At 44.2% G+C, this 20552-nt stretch overlaps 1 protein-coding gene and 1 pseudogene across 1 annotated transcript; both read left to right on the top strand.

The window, feature by feature from the left end:
* The first annotated feature begins 21 nt into the window (after window positions 1-21).
* Window positions 22-1357, top strand: LOC117834144 (uncharacterized). The gene has a single exon (XM_034713771.2). The coding sequence runs from the start codon at window positions 151-153 to the stop codon at window positions 1093-1095; it is 945 nt and encodes a 314-aa protein (XP_034569662.1). The 5' UTR covers window positions 22-150; the 3' UTR covers window positions 1096-1357.
* A 14846-nt stretch (window positions 1358-16203) lies between these two features.
* On the top strand, window positions 16204-19372 carry LOC117834162 (uncharacterized; annotated as a pseudogene).
* Window positions 19373-20552: the final 1180 nt, after the last annotated feature.

Below are 20552 nucleotides of genomic sequence, written 5' to 3'. Positions count from 1 at the left end.
CACCGGGCCGTATCGGGCCCCCACCCTCGCGCCTCCCCCTCTTCCATTCCCAATTCCCAATCACCGGCCAGGCGGCCACCGCCGCGCCGCCGCTACCAAATCCTCTCCTCGCCGCGCCGCGCCGCCGTTCCGCGTGGCCAGCTCGCTACAATGGAGGTGTTGGAGGTGTCTTCCCTGGCGTCGCTCGAGGAGGAGATTGATCTCTGGTCGGGAGGGCAGCGCCCCCTCGTCCTCGTCCTCGTCCCCCGCGTCGGGGACCTGTTCGAGGCAGCCCCGCTTCTCGACCTCCTGAAGAAGCAGGTCTACGACAGCAGATTTCTCTGGAAGGTCGACGACGGCGCGCTGGCTTTGCTCCTGCAGGCCAGCGAGTACTACCAGAAGTTGGACCTACTAGAGCTTCACCTCGACCTGATGAGGTTGGACATCGTGGAGGGGATCTCCATGAAGAAAATTCGGTTCGACGGCGTTCGTCAGACCGCTAACGAAGTCGTCATCCACGCCCATCCGGCCTCCATGATCGAGGTTCTCGACAGCATAACCATCGAAGGCCAGCGTATCGCCAGGGTCGCGAACCTGCTCGGCTTTGGCGGCGCTGGCGTGGAGGAGACGAAGCTCATGGACGACGACCTCGAGTGGCTCCTGGAGGACGTGTTTGAGGCAGGAGAGGTCGGGGATGTCGAGGCCGTGTACTTCGAGGAGGACATGGTCAGCGTCGAAGACAGGGAGGCCGGGCTCCCCGTTGGGTCAGGCGACGAAGGCGCCCTGAGCAACAGGCTCGACGCCCTCCACCTCGGCGTCGACCAGCGCGGCGTGTTCTACCCGGTGGTTGGCAAGGGGAAGATCCTGACCGGGCTCGCGGACCAGGACAACGCGCTCCACCTCGCGAGTGGCTTGGAGGCCGGCGAGCACAACCTTGGCGACGACATAGGCCAGGTGAACCCGGTGGCCAAGGACGGCGCGCACCACCTTGGCCACATCAACAGCAAGATAAACCCGGAGGCCAAGGAGGACGCAATCAAGGGTGTGCTCCTTCAGAAGATCAGCCGCCTTCAGCTGGTTCTGCAGAGGGTCAAGAGAGGCCCGTTTTTTGTTTAGCTTCAATTCAAAGTTAGGATGTAGCATACAAGGTTCTGCAGAGGGTCAACAGAGGCCCGTTTGTTGTTTAGCTTCAATTCAAAGTTAGGATGTAGCATACCACACCGCGTCAGCATAGGGCAATACAAGTTAGGATGTAGAAACAACAATTGCACACCAGAGAAGGTGGTCTGGGAAAAGTTTATGACTATCTTCTGAGTGTATGAGCTCGGTTTGTTGAGCGGGCTCTGGCACAGTTTAATGGAATTGCACTTCAAATCTATGACTATGAACCATCCTCTGCCAGCAGTAATAGTGATTTGTGCCTTTTCCTTTTCTGATATATGAATCTCCGTGCTTCCATTATTTGATAAGTACACTGAACTAGTCCATGGTTCCGTGCTGCATTTCTTTCCATTAATGTCAGATTCATTTGTTTGTCTAAATTTCTTGTTCTAATCAATCTTGTGCTTATATGATTGAAGGTTTATCCCATCTGCAAATACGTTGTCTTCTGCAGGATTTACTTCTCAATATGGGGAGTACTGTGGCTTTGAATGTGCTGGAACAGAACGTTGTGCTTGCTGGGGAGTTGGAGGTTGGTGCGAGAAAACTTCTGTTGATGTTTCTGCTCCCGTCCATGATCTTAGATGTTGCTAGTGAGTGTCATCTCCCGCTACCTTCCAATTCCAGAACATGTTGGCTGAAATCTTCACCGCCACCATCAAGAAAAGCTATCTGTTGATGATTCTGCTCCCTTACATCATCTTGAACGCAGCCAGTGAGTGTCATCTTCCACTACAAGACCAAGAAAAACACAAATGGGGGCTGGAATTAATTCCAGAAAGACCAAGGAGGAATGCAGGGGATAACAGATCTATGATTCAGAAGGCTATTGATCTTAAATGTTACTACCTCCGTTCCAAAGTATGTTCCAAATTATAGGTTGTTTTGATTTTTCTAGTTTCATTGATATTATTATGCACCTAGACATATACTCCATCTGGATGCATAATAATATCTATGAACTTAAAAAAGCTAAAATGACCTACAATTTGGAATGGAGGGAGTACAAGAACCTAGAAGCCCCACGCAAAGGTCCAGGTAAGTCCTTTGCTGTGCTTGAGCATGAATATCTGCCACAACTAGCTGCTAAAGTGGATATTGACTTGGGTGTTGACACCCATAGAATAACTCAAAACATTAATGCTTTGAAAAACAATGAAATCACTAGGTGTGTTAATTTTGAGAATGAACATCCAGAAATTGTTTTGCCTGTCAACTTGGATATTGATATCGTAGTACATAACGATATTGATAGCAATGCAATACCTATCCGTGAGGGTCCTGAGATTACTCAGCTTCCCCAAGGGGCAGGTAGGGAGACCTGGTCTCAAATTGTTCAAAGGAACAATAAGCCTCATACACAAGAAACTGTAACAATGATAGGAGCAATGTGGAACATTAGAGGCCTGAATAAATCAGGCAGATTAGGTTGCATAGATAAGAATAAATTAAATTTTGTGGGCCTTCAGGAAACTAAAAAAATCTAGTTTTCATGCAGCTTTCTTTGAAAACGTGGGAAGGAATTTTACTTGGAACTACCTATACTACCTGCTAGAGGCACTACTGGTGGTGTCCTGGTAGGTTTTAGAAGTAACAAGTTCGATATTGTGAGCTGGGATATCAAGAAGTTTTGTGTTTGTGCACAAGTTAAAAATGTCCATGATAATTTTACTTGGAGGTTGATTGTAGTCTATGGTTCGCCTTATGACCAAGGTAAACAGGAGTTCATTGATGAACTCCATGGTGTTATGGGAGAGTGGGATGGCCCAACTCTGTTGGGAGGTGATTTCAACCTAACTAGAAATATGACCGACAAAAACAATGGAAATATTAATTTCCATTGGTCTTATCTTTTCAATAATTAGGTTAACCAATGGGGGCTGACCGAACTCAAAAACCCCACGAGGTCCTAAATCTGGACAAACAATCAAGAACAGCCTACTATGGCAGTCCTTGACAGAATCTTCTCTACCACCAGCCTTGAAGCTAGTAGCTAGGTACCCTGGGATGAATGTTAGATGTGTCTCTAGGCTGGGAAGTGGCCATGTGCCACTTATGGTGGACTTTGGTTTGAAGACTGAAAAGAAACCTTTCTTATTCCCCGCTCTGAAAAATGGTGGTTAGAGAAGGAAGAGTGTTACCAACTGGTCAGGGATCCGTGGTCTACTCCCTGTACTTGTACAGAGCCCCTAGATGTTTGGCACGTTAAAATTAAACTCTTAAGGAAGAAACTAAAAGGATGGGCTCTCAACATTAATGCTGAGACCTGGATATATAAGCAGTCCCTTTTGGAGGAGATTTCGATATGCTGGATGTGTTCTCTGAACACAACCAACTAAATGAAGAAGAAAGGAACAGGATGAATGACATCCAATCTGAACTAGAAAATATTTGGCGAATGGAGGAGATAAAAGCTAAACAAAGATCTAGAGACAGGGACATCAAAGAGGGGGATAAGAACACAGTGTTTTCTGTGCTTACCTACTAGAAAACTAAGTATATAGTACATGTTTGCAGAAACATTAGGGGGGCCATGGCCCCTGCCAGCCCCCTTGGCTACGCCACTGGGAACACTGCCTACTTCCAGGCTGTAGCTAACCATAGAAAAAGAAAAAAAAAACATCCCAGCCCTACAAGGCCATGATGGTGAAGTCACTGATAACAATGAGATGCTAAAGGTGGCGGGTGACTTTTATAGAAATCTGTTTGGATCAGAGAGCAAGCTATACCTGCACTTGGGAAATAGCTTTTGGGATGACATGGATAGAGTTACCAGGGAGGAAAATGTTTTGCTGGAGGCTCCTTTTACTGAGGAAATTAAGGAAGCCATTTTTGGTTCCTATGCCGATGGGGCTCCAGGACCCGATGGTTTTCCTTTCTTATTCTACCAAAAGTTCTGGGAGTTGATTAAAACTGACTTTATGAACATTGTTAGAGCCTTTGAGAATGAAGAGCTAAACATTAACAGATTGAATTATGTTATGCTGACCTTGCTACCAGAAGAAGCAGGGGCAACTGAACTAAAAAAGTTCAGACCTATAGCCCTTATTAATTGCAGCTTCAAGATTTTTAGCAAGGCCCTCAATAATAGATTGATCAAGATTTGTGATAGGCTTATCTTCCCTAACCAAACTGCCTTCATTAAAGGAAGGTACATTTTAGAGAGTGTGGTGGCAGCCCATGAGATTATTCCTGAGGTTGTGAAGTGAGGTGAAGCTGGTGTTATTCTCAAACTAGATTATGAAAAAGCTTATGACAGGGTTAACTGGGACTTCCTTGAGGAAATGCTCAGATCTGGAGGTTTTTCCAACAAATGGACCAACTGGATCATTAAAATGACTAGAGGTGGTTCAATTTGTGTAAGGCTTAATTATGAAAACAGCAGCTTTTTTGCAGCAGGGAAGGGGCTCAGGCAAGGGGACCCTCTCTCCCCCCTTCTTTTCAATCTAGTTACTGATGTTTTCACTAGAATGCTTATTAAAGCAACTAGACAAGGTCTAGTTGAAGGCCTACTACCTGAGGTTTATGAAGGAGGCATAATCAGCCTGCAATATGCCGACGATACGTTGCTGTTCTTGAAAATCAACCCATCACAAGCTACACACTTTAAGTGGCTATTGACTTGTTTTGAACATCTGTCGGGGATGAAGATTAATTATGATAAAAGTGATCTAATGACCTTAGGTATGTCTGAAGAGGAAAACAATAACTATGCTAGGTTGCTTTGTTATAATATTGGTACTTTCCCCATCAAATATCTAGGTGTACCCCTCCACTACACCAAGCTTAGAAGAGAAGATATCCAACCAATCGTAGATAAGCTGATCGAAAGGATAGCGGGCTGGAAAGGCAAATTATTGTCTAGTGCTAGGAAACTCGCCTTACTGAGATCCTGCCTGGCAAGCATACCTATCTATTTGTTATCTGTGATAAAATTCCCTAAATGGGCCATTGAAAGTATTAACTCTCAAATGGCAAACTTTCTTCTGGCATGATTCAGAGGGGAAGCATAAATATCACCTCTCCAATTGGAATAATCTAGCCCAGAGAAAAGAATTTGTCGGTCTTGGGATCCCCAATGTGGGCAACCTCAACCTATGCCTTCTGGCTTCCTGGATAAATAGATATCAGTTGGGGGAGCATGCTATCTGGAGGAAGATAGTGGATTATAAGTACAAAATCAATGATCCAAATATCTTCTGTTGTCCCGAGATTGGGGCATCACCTTTCTGGAAGGGGGTGCTCTAGGCTTGTAAAGCAGCCTGTTTGGGTGTAAAATGGAAGATTGGGAATGGGAAATCCATTAGATTCTGGGAGGATCATTGGTTCGAAAATAATAGCTTAGCCATTCAGTTCTGGGAGCTGTACACAATAGCTGATCAGAAAAATCTATGTGTGGCTGACGTGTGGGATGGAACTGACCTGAAAATCTCCTAGGAGAGGGGTTACTCCTAGGCTAATGCGCAGCTGGGAACTGGTCACCATGGTCGAATCCATCAGTTATACTGATGACTGATGCTATCATTTGGGCTTTTGAGTCTAGTAGCAAATTCTCTATTCAAGCGATGTACAAAATCATCAGCTTCGCAGGCGTTCAACCTGTGTACACCCCTGCTGTCTGGAGTTTGAGAGCCCCTCCCCGCATTCACATCTTTTTATGGCTCGTCTAATAACAAAACCTTAACTAGAACCAACCTGGCAAAAAGAAGACATGTGGATGATCAGACTTGACTCTTCTGTAGTGAGCAAGAAACAGTTAACCATCTTTTTTTTTGAATGTTACATCGCCACACTTATGTGGGGATACATCTCTGATATCTTTGGAATTAGAATTGGTGAAAATTTTGAATCAATGGCCCGTTGGTGAGTGGGCAATAGGAAGAACAGTATTCTTAATATGTGTAGTGCTGCATTGTTATGGAACTTATGGAAATTTCGTAATGCATTATGTTTTCAGGGCAAGAGATGGGTGAACGAGAAGAAGTTGATGGACAGGATGATAAGGACGCTGGAGAGCTGCTGAGTCTTGTGCGAGGAAGGGCATGCTGCAGGACTGGACCATGTGCTGGGCATACTGAAGGCCAAGATGAGCCAACCGCTACAGCTAACCTGGGAACGAGCAGCTTCCGCTACGACGAGGATGCAGGGATTGTCAGGTGCGGGAACATTCATTGGGCAGCTTGGCTCCAGCGATGTCAATCCTTTGGGGGTTGGAAGGGGCGTTAATGAAGAGTCGAGTTTGCTTTATCTGTCAGCAAACCCTGTAACAAGTTTAGGGTCCGTTTGGCACGGTTTTGGCTCGTGAAAAAATAACTCTAGCTCTGGCTCGTATGAAAAAGCAGCTTTTTTTTAGTTCTAGCTTATTTTGTAGAAAAATGTGTGGCAAAACGGCTTCTCTTAGCTTTTTAGAATGTATAGAAGATGTCAATTGTCCATTTTGCCCATGCATATGTATGTTGCTTGCCCATACAAGTTTTATGTGTGGCTCTATTGATAATGTGATTTGTGTGAAATAAAAAGATAATACCATTTTTCCTTCTTCCTTTTTTTTTCTATTTATTTTTATCCTTTTTATTTTTCTTTTCTATTTTTCCCTTTCCTCCTTTCCTATTTTCCTTTCTTTCCGTACATCCTTATCCTCTTATACGGAGTCCACCGTCCGCTCTCCCAATCTCGCTCTCTCGTCTTCTCTCTCGTCTCTCTTGCTAGGCTACGCTGCCGATTCGACCTGCCGCTGAGCAGCTCTGCCGCTAGTGCGCCCCGCGGGGTCACGCCGTCATTGATCTGCCCAGCACCGTACTGCCGTTGCTCCACCCCGCTGTCCGTCCGCGCCATCCAGCTGCGGCTGCACGCGTGCACCTGCTACCATTCGCGCCGGGCAGCTGCGACCTCTCATCACCGGTGAGCTTCACGCCGCCACCAGAGAGGTAGGAATGGCAATTTCGTTGCAATTCCAGCCAAGTTGAGGGATAGTTCCATTTGTCTTGGCGCAAGGGAGGAAGAGAAGCCGGGGGAAGCTACTTTTTTCAGCTCTCTCATCCTAGTTCAAAAACGCTAGAGGCTTTTACCGGCTTCTGGGAAGAAGCCGTTTTGATTTTTAGCGTTTGGTAGGGCTTCGGCATAAGCCGGCAAATAAGCCGGAGCCAAAGCCCGACCAAAGGGCTCCTTGGACTCTGGTGGTACTGAGTGAAAGCAACAGCGGGCGCGCTGCCAATACGCTGGTCCAAAATGTAACCATGCTTTGTTTCTCTGAAATAAAGCGGGGAAACCTAGTTTCTAAAAAAACTTCCACTATCTCCCTATCTCAGTGTCACGTTTGGAAAAATCTTCTCCTCTACTAGTCCGGCAAGGCCTCTGGAGTATGGACAGTCTGAGGTTGATGTGCTGCTATGCTTCATTAGTTCCAAGGAGAATGGACGCTCAACCACAGAAGGTGGAGTAATCAGGTAACTTGTTGCAGCATGCTTTCTGGACAGCATGTGAGCTCTGGACGCTACAACCTCATCATGGAGTCCTTGACTGGGTTCTACCTCCTTCAGTTGAAGCAGTACTTAGCAGTGGCTGTAGAGGAGCAGGAAGAGGTCATGAGAAGCGACATGGAGAACATCACTTGCTAGGCTCTCTGTTTTTACCCGCTGGTAATCAGGCTCCTTTATTACTAGCCATGCTACAACTTCACATTGAACCCAGATGGTGACAAACAGTTTGATGTCTAAGGGGTACATTATCATGGCATCTACATCCATAAAAAAAGGGCTTCCCCACATCTAAGAACTGACTTGATCCTGAGTAGTTTGTACCTGGACGGAGGAGGATAAGGCTGCAGGTGCCTTCTCAATTCTCATACACCACTTTCAGTGGTGGCAGGCAAAGGTGCCCTGGTGAACCCTCTGCCCACCTGCAGATCAAGGCGACCTGGATGCACCTGATAAGGAGTTTTGAGTTCAGCTGACTGTTCGCGCATTGCTGGAACACACTAGACCTTGCAGGTGATAGGCCTCACCTTCTCATGAAGGTGATGATTCTGATTATGCTGACATAAGGGCATCCAAGGTCCAGCTTCCAGAGGTAAGAAATACGATCCTGATACTGATTGTGACTATAATTGCAAAATCCATCACTTTGCTGATGCATTTTGGATTATCAGAGTTCCTTGTCCATCTAACATGCAAAAAACACCACATTGTCCAAAGGTGTAGGGCAAGTTAGATTGGGGATTCATGTGTTTCAAATTGTGATTATGTCAGTCATCCTCCGGTGATGATTATTGGTTACAACCGTGTAGGACTTATTTCTGTTTTACCAACAGAAAATGCTGCCCACAGGATCTGCACACTAAATAAATTTCAATAATTTGTTAACAGAAAATACAAATTTGATTGCTAATTGGATAGTATTGTGTACTTCCAGCACATTTCATGAAAGCATTATTGCTACAATCATTTTATGTTAATTTTCTGTCATGTTTGTTCAGTTGTTTGCACAGGATATCCTTCACCATATACACACTCATGCAAATGCAAGATGCTGCCCAGGCTGCCTGTGTATCTCATGATTTCCTGCATTCATGGAGATGCTATCCAAAGGTCATCCTGTCTATTAACTCAGTACGAAGGAAGTGTTGGAATATATGGGCTTGGCCCATTTATTTATTCAATTAAAAGAATTAAATGACCACTAATAAATGCTAGAGAGTTAAGTGTTTAGTCCCACAAGGGGATTTGAAGAGGATCTTAATTGACTTAAATGGTGGACTCTGTGTACACCAATTGTGAAGTCAATAGAGCAAATTGGCGTGCCACACGCGCGCGCTTGCTCGCCTCGCCGGGCTGGGCCGGGCCGTGGGCGTGTCGAGACGAGCGAGCAAGCGAGCGATGCGACATGATGTGCTGCTGTGCGGTGAACATTTTGCCGATCATCAGAGTCATCAATTGAAAGAATTCACTCCAGTAACGGTTAAGGAATAAACTCTGGAATATTCCAACAGTTAGTGGTTTGATTGCAGCAGTTTGATTGCCTGGTTTGATTGCATGTGATGGTTGGGCGAATTGATTGTGTTTGATGACTGTGCGGACTACTGGTGTCCAGGTTCATCCCCCTCTCTTACTGCTCACCTATATAAGGCGCCCTCCTCTTCCTCCTAGAGACGCATAGGTATTCCTTTCAGGAGACCTCTCTCTTCTCCGTGTCTTTTGCTGCTCTCTTTGCATTCCCATCGCCAGGCACTGCGCACACAAGTTTTGGCGAGAGCAGAGCCTCTGGAACCTCGCCTTCTGCTGGAGATCCTGCTCGGGATAGGCGTGCGATAAAGTTTTTAGGGAGCGTTCAACACGACTGCTCGATCCCTCCTTGTTCGTCTGCAACCTCTACAACCGACCCCTGCAACGTCTACTTCCTGGTGGGCGACCTCTGCATCATCTACTTCTTGGTGGCCGAGGGCCTGTTCATCTGCAATGTCATCTTCCTGGTGGCCGCGCTGATCGACTACGCCCTCTTCTTCCTACTACTTTCCGGAGGCCATTCGAGGGACTGCACTACATCGACCTCTTCCGGCGTCTCGTTTGTACGACTACATCGATTGAGGTCATCCTACGATTAGTATGACTAATCCAGATGGTAACGGCGCATCCAGTGCCTCCGGCACTGGCCCCGCCCCAGGGTACATCCTAAATCATCTATGCCTATATTTGTTCTTGTTTATTAGATATTTAAACTTGAACACTGGCAAATATTATTTTGTCACTAAATCACTCAACATATTCATGATAATATTTTACATGTTTAATTTTGGAATTAAAATATACCGAAATATGCATAGAATTCTAACAATCCAAAAACCTTATAATGTTGATAGACTTTCGGTATCTAGTTTTGCTGCATCGATTAAACAAAACATGTTTGATGGTTCCAATTACAAGCGTTAGTGTGAGAGGCTTAGTTGTGGTTGACGGCCATGAATGTTATGCATGTCATAGACGGAAAGCCCGAGGGCAGTACCTCAGAGGAAGCAAATGCCTTTGATCGTGCTAATAGCTTTTTCCGTGGTGCCATCATAAGTGTTCTAGCTGAAAACCTTGTTGACACGTACCTCTCTTTGCCGAGTAGCGAGGAGATGTGGGAAACGCTTGAGGCTCAATTTGGAGTTTCTGATGTTGGCAGTGAGCTGTATCTCATGGAGCAGTTCCTTGACTACAAGATGGTTGAAAACCGTCTCATAGTAGAACAAGCCCATGAGATTCAGGCGCTATCAAAAGATCTCAAAGACTATAGCAAAGAGATTCCTTGTGTGTTGCCCGACAAGTTTGTGGCCGGAGCTATTATCTCTAAGCTACCACCTTTTTGGAGGGATTTTGCTACTTCTCTAAAACACAAGAGGAAAGAGTTTAGTATCTCTGATCTCATTGGGATTCTTGATGTTGAAGAGAAGGCGAGAGCAAAAGACACATGGGGAAAAGGAATTGTTGGAGCTTCAAGTGTCAACTTTGTTCAGAAGAACAATTCCAATTCCCAAAAGAAGAGGATGAAGCCACCGCAGAACTAAGGAAATATTAAACAAACAAATGCACCGGCTAAGAAGAAGAAGAAGAGAGTTTGCTTTGTGTGCGAGAGTCCAGATCACTTTGCTTCACATTGTCCAGCTAAGCTGAAGTAGAAAACCAACTTGAGAGAAAGATAAAACGAATTAGGTCGGATCGTGGTGGCGAGTACTTAAATGTTTTTACTTTATTCTGCGAGGAACATGGTATTATTCATGAGAGGACGCCTCCCTATTCACCTTAGTCAAATGGGGTTGCTAAAAGGAAGAACCGCACTCTAACTAATTTGGTTAACGTCATGTTAGATACAGCAGGACTTTCCAAGGAATGGTGGGGTGAGGCTATATTGACTGCTTGTCATGTCCTAAATCGTGTTCCTACAAAGAATAAAGAAATAATTCAAGGAATGGGAGAAGAAGGGGCTAACACTTTCTAACTTACGTACTTGGGGTTGTTTGGCAAAAGTTAGTGTGCCAATAACTAAGAAACGTAAGCTTGGATCTAAAACTGTGGATTGTGTCTTTCTGGGTTATGCTATTCACAGCGTTGGCTATAGATTTTTAGTAGTAAAATATGAAGTACCTGACTTGTATGTTGGTACTATAATGGAGTCTAGAGATGCTACATTTTTTGAGAATATTTTTCCTACGAGAGATGAAACAAGTTCATCTAGGCAAGAGTTTATCGAGAAGAATATCTCTACCGATGTAATACAACACAATGAACCTACACTTGTGAAAAATCTTGAGGAGGATAACAATGAAGCTCCCAGAAAGAGCAAGAGACGAAGGACTGAAAAGTCTTTCATTGATGATTCCATTATATACCTCTTGGATGACACTCCTAGAACCATTGAAGAGGCATATTCATCTCCTAATGCTGACTATTGGAAGGAAGTAGGAGTGAAATGGATTATATTATGTCTAATGGAACTTGGGAAGTCGTTGCCTTATGGGTGCAAACCCGTAGGATGCAAGTGGATGTTCAAGAAGAAGCTTAGGCCTGATGGTACTATTGAAAAGTACAAGGCAAGGCTTGTGGCTAAGGGCTATACTCAGAAAGAAGAAGAAGACTTCTTTGACACTTATTCACCTGTTGCTTGATTGACCACAATTTGAGTGTTACTTTCCCTAGCAACCTCTTATGGTTTTCTCGTCCATCAAATGGATGTTAAGACAGCTTTCCTAAATGGAGAGTTGGAGGAGGAGATCTATATGGATCAGCCAGAAGGGTTTGTAGCAAAAGGTCAAGAAGGAATGGTGTGTAAGCTGTTAAAATCTTTGTATGGGCTCAAGCAAGCTCTTAAGCAGTGGCATGAGAAGTTTGATAAAACTCTTACGTCCGCTGGCTTTGTTGTGAATGAAGCCGACAAGTGTGTGTACTATCATTTTGGTGCGGGTGAAGGAGTGATACTGTGCTTGTATGTCGATGGCATACTGTTTTTTGGGACAAGCCTTAATGTGATTAAGGAAGTTAAGGACTTTTTGTCTCAAAACTTTGAGATGAAAGATTTGGGAAAGGCTAATGTTATCCTTAATATAAAACTAGTAAGAGAAGGTGATGGTGGGGTTACACTCTTGCAATCCCATTATGTGGAAAAAGTTCTAGGTCACTTTGGTTATAGTGATTGCAAACCTGTTTCAATACCTTATGATGCTAGTGTAATTTTAAGGAAAAATAAAAGGATAATGAGAGGTCAGCTGAGATACTCTCAAATTATTGGTTCACTTATGTACTTGGCTAGTGTTATGAGGCCTAACATATCATTTGATGTGACCAAACTAAGCTAGTTTGTTTCAAATTTGGGAGATGATCATTGGCATGCTCTAGAGAGAGTGATGCGCTATCTAAAAGGCACTGTGAACTACGGGATTCACTATACTAGTCACCCAAGGGTATTTGAAGGGTACAGTGACTCAAATTGGATCTCTGATGCTGATGAGATAAAAGCCACAAGTGGATATGTATTCATACTTGGAGTTGGCGCTGTTTCCTAGAAGTCTTGCAAGCAGACCATCTTAACGAGGTCAACAATGGAAGTAGAACTCCCAGCATTAGACACCGCTCACTGTTCAGGCTGAGTGGCTTCGTGAATTCCTAATGGACTTGCCGATAGTTGAAAAACTGATATCGGTAATTCTAATGAACTGTAACAACCAAATTGTGATTGTTAAGGTGAACAATTCAAAGGATAACATGAAGTCATCAAGGCATGTCAAGAGCACGAAATGTGATAGACAATGCATCTATTGAATTGGGCTTGAGACCCACATGAGTTATTCTATAGTGGTAACCTGTTCTATGTGATCGGAGATCCCGTGAAGTAGGATGGTGAAACAAGCTATAGTTTAACTGAGAGAAGAGAACCTTTGAATAGGCTCATTGTAGTGAAAGATGCATTTCTCTTCAATCCTGTATGGCAGGTTGGTTTATACCTTAATGCGTTCCAAGTGGCCTCTTTGAAATAAGGGAGCTGTTTCTTTGAAGCAAAGATATTGTCCTACAGAACATCTTTTGAGGAATGCACCTACATGAGTCTGACTACTAGTCATAGTCTATGAGATGTGGGTGATCTCTAGAAACTCATGAAAGGTCTGGAGTATGACTTATAAGCTCCAAACTGCGGGGATGCTTTCGCAGCCTAGTATCAGTGAAGGGCTCTGGTCAAACTTGTTTGCACAAGACTGTCAATTCAAAGCATAGTCCATTGAACAGTTGTTAATAAGTGTAGCCTTAGCTCTAGATGGAAGTTCAACTTAACAATCTCCATCAAATACTAGTATATCAAAGATTACAGTGGATCTGAGAGCATTTCTAGTGTGGCTTGAAATTCTTGGTGGGGATTGTTAGAATATATGGGCTTGGCCCATTTATTTATTCAATTAAAAGAATTAAAAGCCCACTAATAAATGCTAGAGAGTTAAGTGTTTAGTCCCACATGGGGATTTGAAGAGGATCTTAATTGACTTAAATGGTGGACTCTGTGTACACCAATTGTGAAGTCAATAAAGGAGATTAGCGTGCCACACGCGCGTGCTTGCTCGCCTCGCCGGGCTGGGCCAGGCCGAGGGCGTGGGTGTGGGCGTGGCATGGCATGGCGTGTCGAGACGAAAGGAACATTTTGCCGATCATCAGAGTCATCAATTGAAAGAATTCACTCCAGTACAGCTAAGGAATAAACTCTGGAATATTCCAACAGTTACTGGTTTGATTGCCTGATTTGATTGCATTTGATGGATGGGCAAATTGATTGCGTTTGATGACTGTGCTGGCTACTGTGCCCCCTCTCTCACTGCTCGCCTATATAAGGTGCCCTCCTCTTCCTCCCAGACACACATAAAGGTATTCCTTTTGGGAGACCTCTCTCTTCTCCGTGTCTTTTGCTGCTCTCTTTGCATTCCCATCACCAGGCACTGCGCGCACAAGTTCTGGCGAGAGTAGAGCCTCCGGAACCTCACCTTCCACTGGAGTTCCTGCTTGGGATAGGCGAGCGATAAGGTTTTTGGGGAGCGTTCAACGCGACTGCTCGCTCCCTCCTAGTTCGTCACCTCTATAGCCGACCCCTGCAACGTCTACTTGTTGGTGGGCGACCTCTGCATTGTCTACTTCCTGGTGGCCGAGGACCCGTTCGTCCGCAACGTTTTCTTCCTGGTGACCGTGCTGATCGACTACGTCCTCTTCTTCCTGCTACATCCCGGAGACCGTTCGAGGTACTGTACTGCATTGACCTCTTCTGGTGTCTCGTTTGTATGACTACATCGACTGAGGCCATCCCATGATTAGTATGACTAATCTAGATGGTAACGGCGCATCCGGTGCCTCCGTCACTAGCCCCGCCCCAGGGTACATCCCTATATTTGTTCTTGTTTATTAGATATTTAAACTTGAACACTGGTATATATTATTTTGTCACTGAATCATTCAACATATTCATTATAATATTTTACATATTTAATTTTGGAATTAAAATATACCGAAATATGCCTAGAATTCTAACAGGAAGTTGCATCTAGAAAAGATGAAATAACCATGGAATTTACCATTAGAGTTGTCAACATTTTGCAGAACCACTCTGGCATTGGAGTGAAGATGTGTGGCTCATACTTACCCTTGTTCTGATCTGCATCCTAGTTATGTTGATCGCTGGGTTCAAGTTGCTATCAATGTTCGGATGACATGACATAAAGTAAACTTCCCGTGTTCTGTTTTTTCTAATGAGGGTAGAAGCTCCATTCAGCCTTTTCTTCTCACTCTTTCTTTTCGCCCTGCTGTACAAGTCTGTTCCACGAGTAGCTTGACATTTGAGATTGCATTCTGTCCATGTTACTGGGGAGGAACTATATGGTTTTCTGTTCAATTCATGTGCTTTGAAGAAGTTTTACCTTTACAACAGCAAGGATTTCATCTCCTTAAAGATATGCTGAATCAGCTTAAAATCCTACATGTGTCTGGCTGCCAGAAGTTGTGGATGACTGAAAGCAATGCCCCAAAGCTCTTCACTTACATTTATCACGTCAAAAGAGGAGAGTTAAATTTGGTCATGACCATTCACTTGGTGCCCTGTGTATTGTGATAGAGCCAAACTTCCATTCATCACTTCAAAGTTCAAATGTTCAGGCTCTCGCTCTATCAACGAGAGATGAGGTCACTTGGATCCTGCCTAAACAAAAGAATTCGTTATTATGCAAGTGAAAAGTGTCGTGTAACTTTTACTTGCTGATGATTTCTTTATGTTCATCTACAGTTTCAGTGAAAAATAAACTTGAACCTTAGCATCCATCATGTATCCACGATGACGTCATGGGCCAGTATATTTTGTGCCGTTTTCTCCAATACGCGTGGGCACATAATATCGGCGTTCTTGAAATGCATATCAAGATTGCAAAAAGAAACCATAAAATTGTGTACTCCTGTCTGCTAAATACTGATGAACTTGAGTTGATTCCGGTTCCAAAACGGTTTCAAATCTTGGTCGAGTTCGAGTACAACGCGGGGCTGTTCCCGCTCTCCGAGGACTTCGGACCTGTTTGAATCCGACGTCCTAAATTAACATGTCATATCGGATGTTTATATACTAATTAGAAGTATTAAATATAATCTAATTACAAAACTAATTGCACAGATGTAGTCTAATTCGCGAGATGAATCTATTAAGCCTAATTAGTCCATAATTTGACAATGTGGTGCTACAGTAACCATTGCTAATGATGGATTAATTAGGCTTAATAGATTCATCTCGCGAATAGCACCACATTGTCAAATCATGGACTAATTAGGCTTAATAGATTCATCTCGCGTATTAGTATAGCGGTTCTGCAATTAGTTTTATAATTAGCTCATATTTAGTCCTCCTAATTAGCGTTCGAACATCCGATGTGATACTTTTAAAATTTAATACCTTGTATCAAACACCCCTTCTCACGGGAGTCCACTCCAAAGTCGGGCTCCCAAACCGGGGTTCGAAATAAAACAAAATGAAGGGGCTAAAAAGAACTCTTTCCCTCCATCCATCCCCTCTCAGATAGACGGGCTCCAGCCGCCGGAACTGCCACCAGCTTGCCGGATCCGAGCCGTGGTTGCCGGACCCGCAGCGGCCGGATCGGCGAGAGAGAGGAGACCTCGATTCAGCAGGCTTGGCTTCGATTTGGGGGCCGGCGGCCATGGGGGTGCTAGAGGAGATGGACGCGATGTCCGCAAAGGGGCAGCCGCAGTGCCCGGTAACCAGTAAGCCTTCCTGTTGTTTGCTCCGGTCACTTGTGACCTGTATTGTATGGTCACTTCTTGAATGCTTTATTGTTCTGTGAGATCCAAGTCCTCCGAGTCTTGCGTTGGGATTGTTGTTGTACCTAAATTTTCATTTTTGGTTTTAGGGGGGAGAGAGGTTGTTCTATTGCTCCAACAGGTCTAGCAGCAATAGGATTCGTCGACTTATTAGTAGCTTTATCTGCCTTGGCTAGAGATTTTGCGCATCAGGCCTTAGTTTTGAGCTGATTTCGCACATGAAGGATTAGGTTTTTAGGCGATTTACTTGGCGCATAGAGAGAATTGAAGGTCTTGTACAATGTGTTTTTTCCCCTGAGCAAGTCATGGCTATTGAGGGAAACCTCAAAGCCTTTGGTTCTGTCAGGCTTACTGCTCTTGAGCGAAAGTTGAACCTTTAGGCTAAGTGGTGTCTGCAAATGTGCTCCTGCTTGCTGTTTTCTCCTGTCATTCTCACTTCTGTATCACGACTTTGCTGGTTTGCAGGTGATGGGTCGACTTGTTTGGCCGCTCAAATAAAGGCCTCACCTTGTCAACAAGGTGATGATTCAGATTGTGCTGAAATAAGGGGATCCCAGGTCCAGCTTCCAGAGGTAAGAAATGAGATCCTGGTACTACTGATAGTGACCATATGTATAATCATCTTTGCTGGTAAATTTTGTATCGAATTGTGATTATGTCTCCTCTGGTGATGGTTATTGTTTGTAACCTGCTTATGGTACTTGTTTCTGTTTTACCAATAGTGCTGCCCAGAGGATGTGCACTGTTTAATAATGATGTGTTTGGTTTGAGGAATTACTTCATGCTAGATGAGATAGTCATCAGGTTGATCCCATGAATTTTGGTGGGATGACTCCACTTCTATTTATACTAATTATGTACTTGTGAGAAATGAGGTGGTGATAGATCAACCCATTCTATCCCTCAAACCAAACAAAAATAGAAGGTGTGAAGATGATGGGTCACCTAATTCTTCAAAACAAACATCCCAGAAATGCCTAATATTTTAACAGCAATTACAAAAGAAAATTGTTAGTTGGATAGTAACTTCTTTGTCCAGCTCATTTCACGAAAGCATTGTTGTTACAGCCATTTTACGTTAGTAATCTTTCTTGCATGCTTATTTGCACAGGATATCCTTCGTCATATACACACTTTCATGCAAATGCAAGATGTGGCCCAGGCTGCCTGCATGTCTCGCAGTTTTCTGCGTTCTTGGAGTTGCTATCCAAAGCTCATGCTTTCTGTTGACTCACTCCGCATAAAGGAAGATGCATCTAGAAAAGATGAAATAAGTAGGGAATTTATCAGTAGAGTTGACCACATTTTGCAGAACCACTCTGGCATGGGAGTGAAGATGTTTAGCCTTCATACTTACCCTTGTTCTGATCTGCATCCTAGTTATGTTGACCGCTGGCTTCAAATTGCCATTACTCCTGGGATTGAAAATTTTGAGCTAACAATGTTCGGACGACGTGACATCAAGTACAACTTCCCGTGTTCTGTTTTATCTAGTGAGCGGAGAAGCTCCATTCAGTCTTTTCTTCTCGGTGTATGTTCTTCACTCTGCTGCGCAAGTCGGTTGCATGAGTAGCTTGACAAATTTGAGATTGCATTCCATCAATGTTACTGGGGAGGAATTATACGGTTTTCTGTCCAATTCTTGTGCATTGAAGCAATTTTACCTTTCCAACTGCAGGGACATCATCTGCTTAAAGATACCTTATCTACTGAAGCAGCTTAATATCGTACATGTGTTTGGCTGTCTAAAGCTGGAGATGATTGAATGCAATGCCCCAAAGCTCTCCATTTTCTACTATGCAGGGGACCCAATATGTACCTCAGTTGGAGATGCATTGCATGTCAGGAGAGTTGACTTCCGTCATGACCATTCACCTGGTGCCCTGTATTATGCTAGAACCAAACTTCCATTGATCGTGCCAAATGTTCGAACTCTTGTTCTATCAACAAGAGCTGAGGTCAGTTTGATCCTTCCTAAACATTTCATTGTTCTGCAGATAAAAAGTGTCATATCGTATGTTTACTGTACTAAGTTACTCATACTTGGTATATACAATTAATATTTGGGGCATGTCTTTCTTCAGACAGGCAATACACCAATGGCATCTTGTAAGTTTCTCCAGCTCAAGTACTTGGAGATATTGTTGTGCGCACTAATATTTCCCTCGGACTATGATTTTTACTCACTGGTCTCTTTCCTTGATGCTTCTCCTGCGTTGGAGACCTTCGTCTTACGTGTAAGTCACCAGTAATAATATCTGAAAAGCCATCCTCAAGGACAACTATTTTAATTATTACCCTTTGGGGATCTCTTCTATTTTAACGCCGAAGGTTATTATGTCCAGCCTAATTGAAAACTAATTGCATGCAGATTGCAATGCCGACCATAAGGCCTGATTCTATCATTGAAGATTCAGGTGGTGATTTCTCACGTCCACGGTGCCTTTCAGAACAGTGCCATGGCCGCCTCAAGAATGTGATGATAACCGGCTTTTGCTCTGCAAAGAGCATGATTGAGCTTACAATCCATATTATTCGGAAAACAATGTCACTTGTGTCTCTAACATTAGATACTACCCGTGGGCATGACCAGAGATGTTCCAGGTCTGATAAATGCTTGCAGCTGCGTAAGGATGCACTTGTGGAGGCTGAAAAGGCCCGTGTCGCCATTCAGAGATATGTTGAGGGGAGAGTGCCTTCGTCTGTGAACCAAAAGGTTATTGAGCCGTGCAGCAAGTGCATATACTGACAAACATTACATGTTTCGGAGTTGAGCTCTGTTATATGAATAGCCTCTAATGTACACCGATGTAAGGTGTTGTGGAATGTGTTAACAGAGAGTAAACTCTGTATCCCTTATGACAGGATGATCTTCAAATGCAACTGTTCTGTCTAAATATTAACATTGTGTTCTATTCGAAGTTGTCAATATGATGCTTTTTAGCATGCGTGAGAAATACTCATAATGCTTGCTAAAAGCTGATTTGGAGCTAGTATTGTGGGTGCTGGGCTGCATTATGCAATTTTCCTGCAGTCGACCTCAGTTCATGTGACCGTTGGTACTCTTCACTTCTTCAGCAGCCTCCATATGTCTCTTGCTGCCCATGAGTCCATATGTTGCTTGGGCTTAGGTTGTTGGGACAAACTGAGCATATGAGTTTTTCGGAAACAAAAACTGAACATATGTAGCGGCAAACAACATCAAGCAGAATTTAAGTTTCAGTGGCCAACTGGGTGGCTGGCTGATTGGTGAAGCGCAACCAGATCGATCTTTGCATGACAGCACAGGGAGGTTTTCAGTTTCGCCGCATTCAGAATTGAACCGTCGGTCAAACTGTGGAAGCATTTTAACCTGGGAAGTATGCTTTAGCATGTAGGCAAAATTTCTCAGATAGAACAGGTAGGATTGTGGTGGGAACGATAGAACAAGCTGAAGCTCTCAGACAACCACCACACGAGGAACAGCAAGCAAACCACAGCAGCGTCACCCATGCAGGCGCAGGCAACGAGCGCGGATTTATCGGCTTACGCATTTCGTCGAACACCTCGCGTGCACCGGAGCTGCTGCCGCTGCCGGGCGCGCGCCGGCTAGCACGGCCACGCCATCGAGCACCTCGTGGCCGGCGACGAGGACGTACGGGGTGTTTCTCGGCTCGGTTCGAGGCGGACCAGCCCAGGAACTATCTATGACAGGTGGGACCCCCTTGGCCGGGGTCAGCTTAGCTCATCGCCTGGGCCTCTGCTACTAGCGCCCGGACGTCGGATGGGAAATTTCCAGTGGACGCTCCGACGAAATATTAAAAATTACCTAGTGCGACATCAGCGTTTGTAGTTTGCAATATGAAAAATAATATGTAAAAATGACTACATCGTTCAACTTTGGAATAGAAAATTTCCACCGCTACATAAACACTATGTTTCATGCAACATTCACTGTAAAACACACAGAAACAATAGTTGCAACATCGATACTTTAACTATTGCAACATGTGTCGGAGCATTCGATTTTTTTAAGAGTCCGGACGTTTGTTCTGTAGCATTACAGTCTTTGAAACGATGCGAGCCGTTGGATCACATCTTCACAATTTTTCGAAC

The sequence above is a fragment of the Setaria viridis genome, chromosome 8 (assembly GCF_005286985.2).
Source record: "Setaria viridis chromosome 8, Setaria_viridis_v4.0, whole genome shotgun sequence".
Lineage (NCBI taxonomy): Eukaryota > Viridiplantae > Streptophyta > Magnoliopsida > Poales > Poaceae > Setaria > Setaria viridis.
Note: the sequence above shows the minus strand (reverse complement) of the source record. Positions and strands in the feature narration are given on the sequence as shown.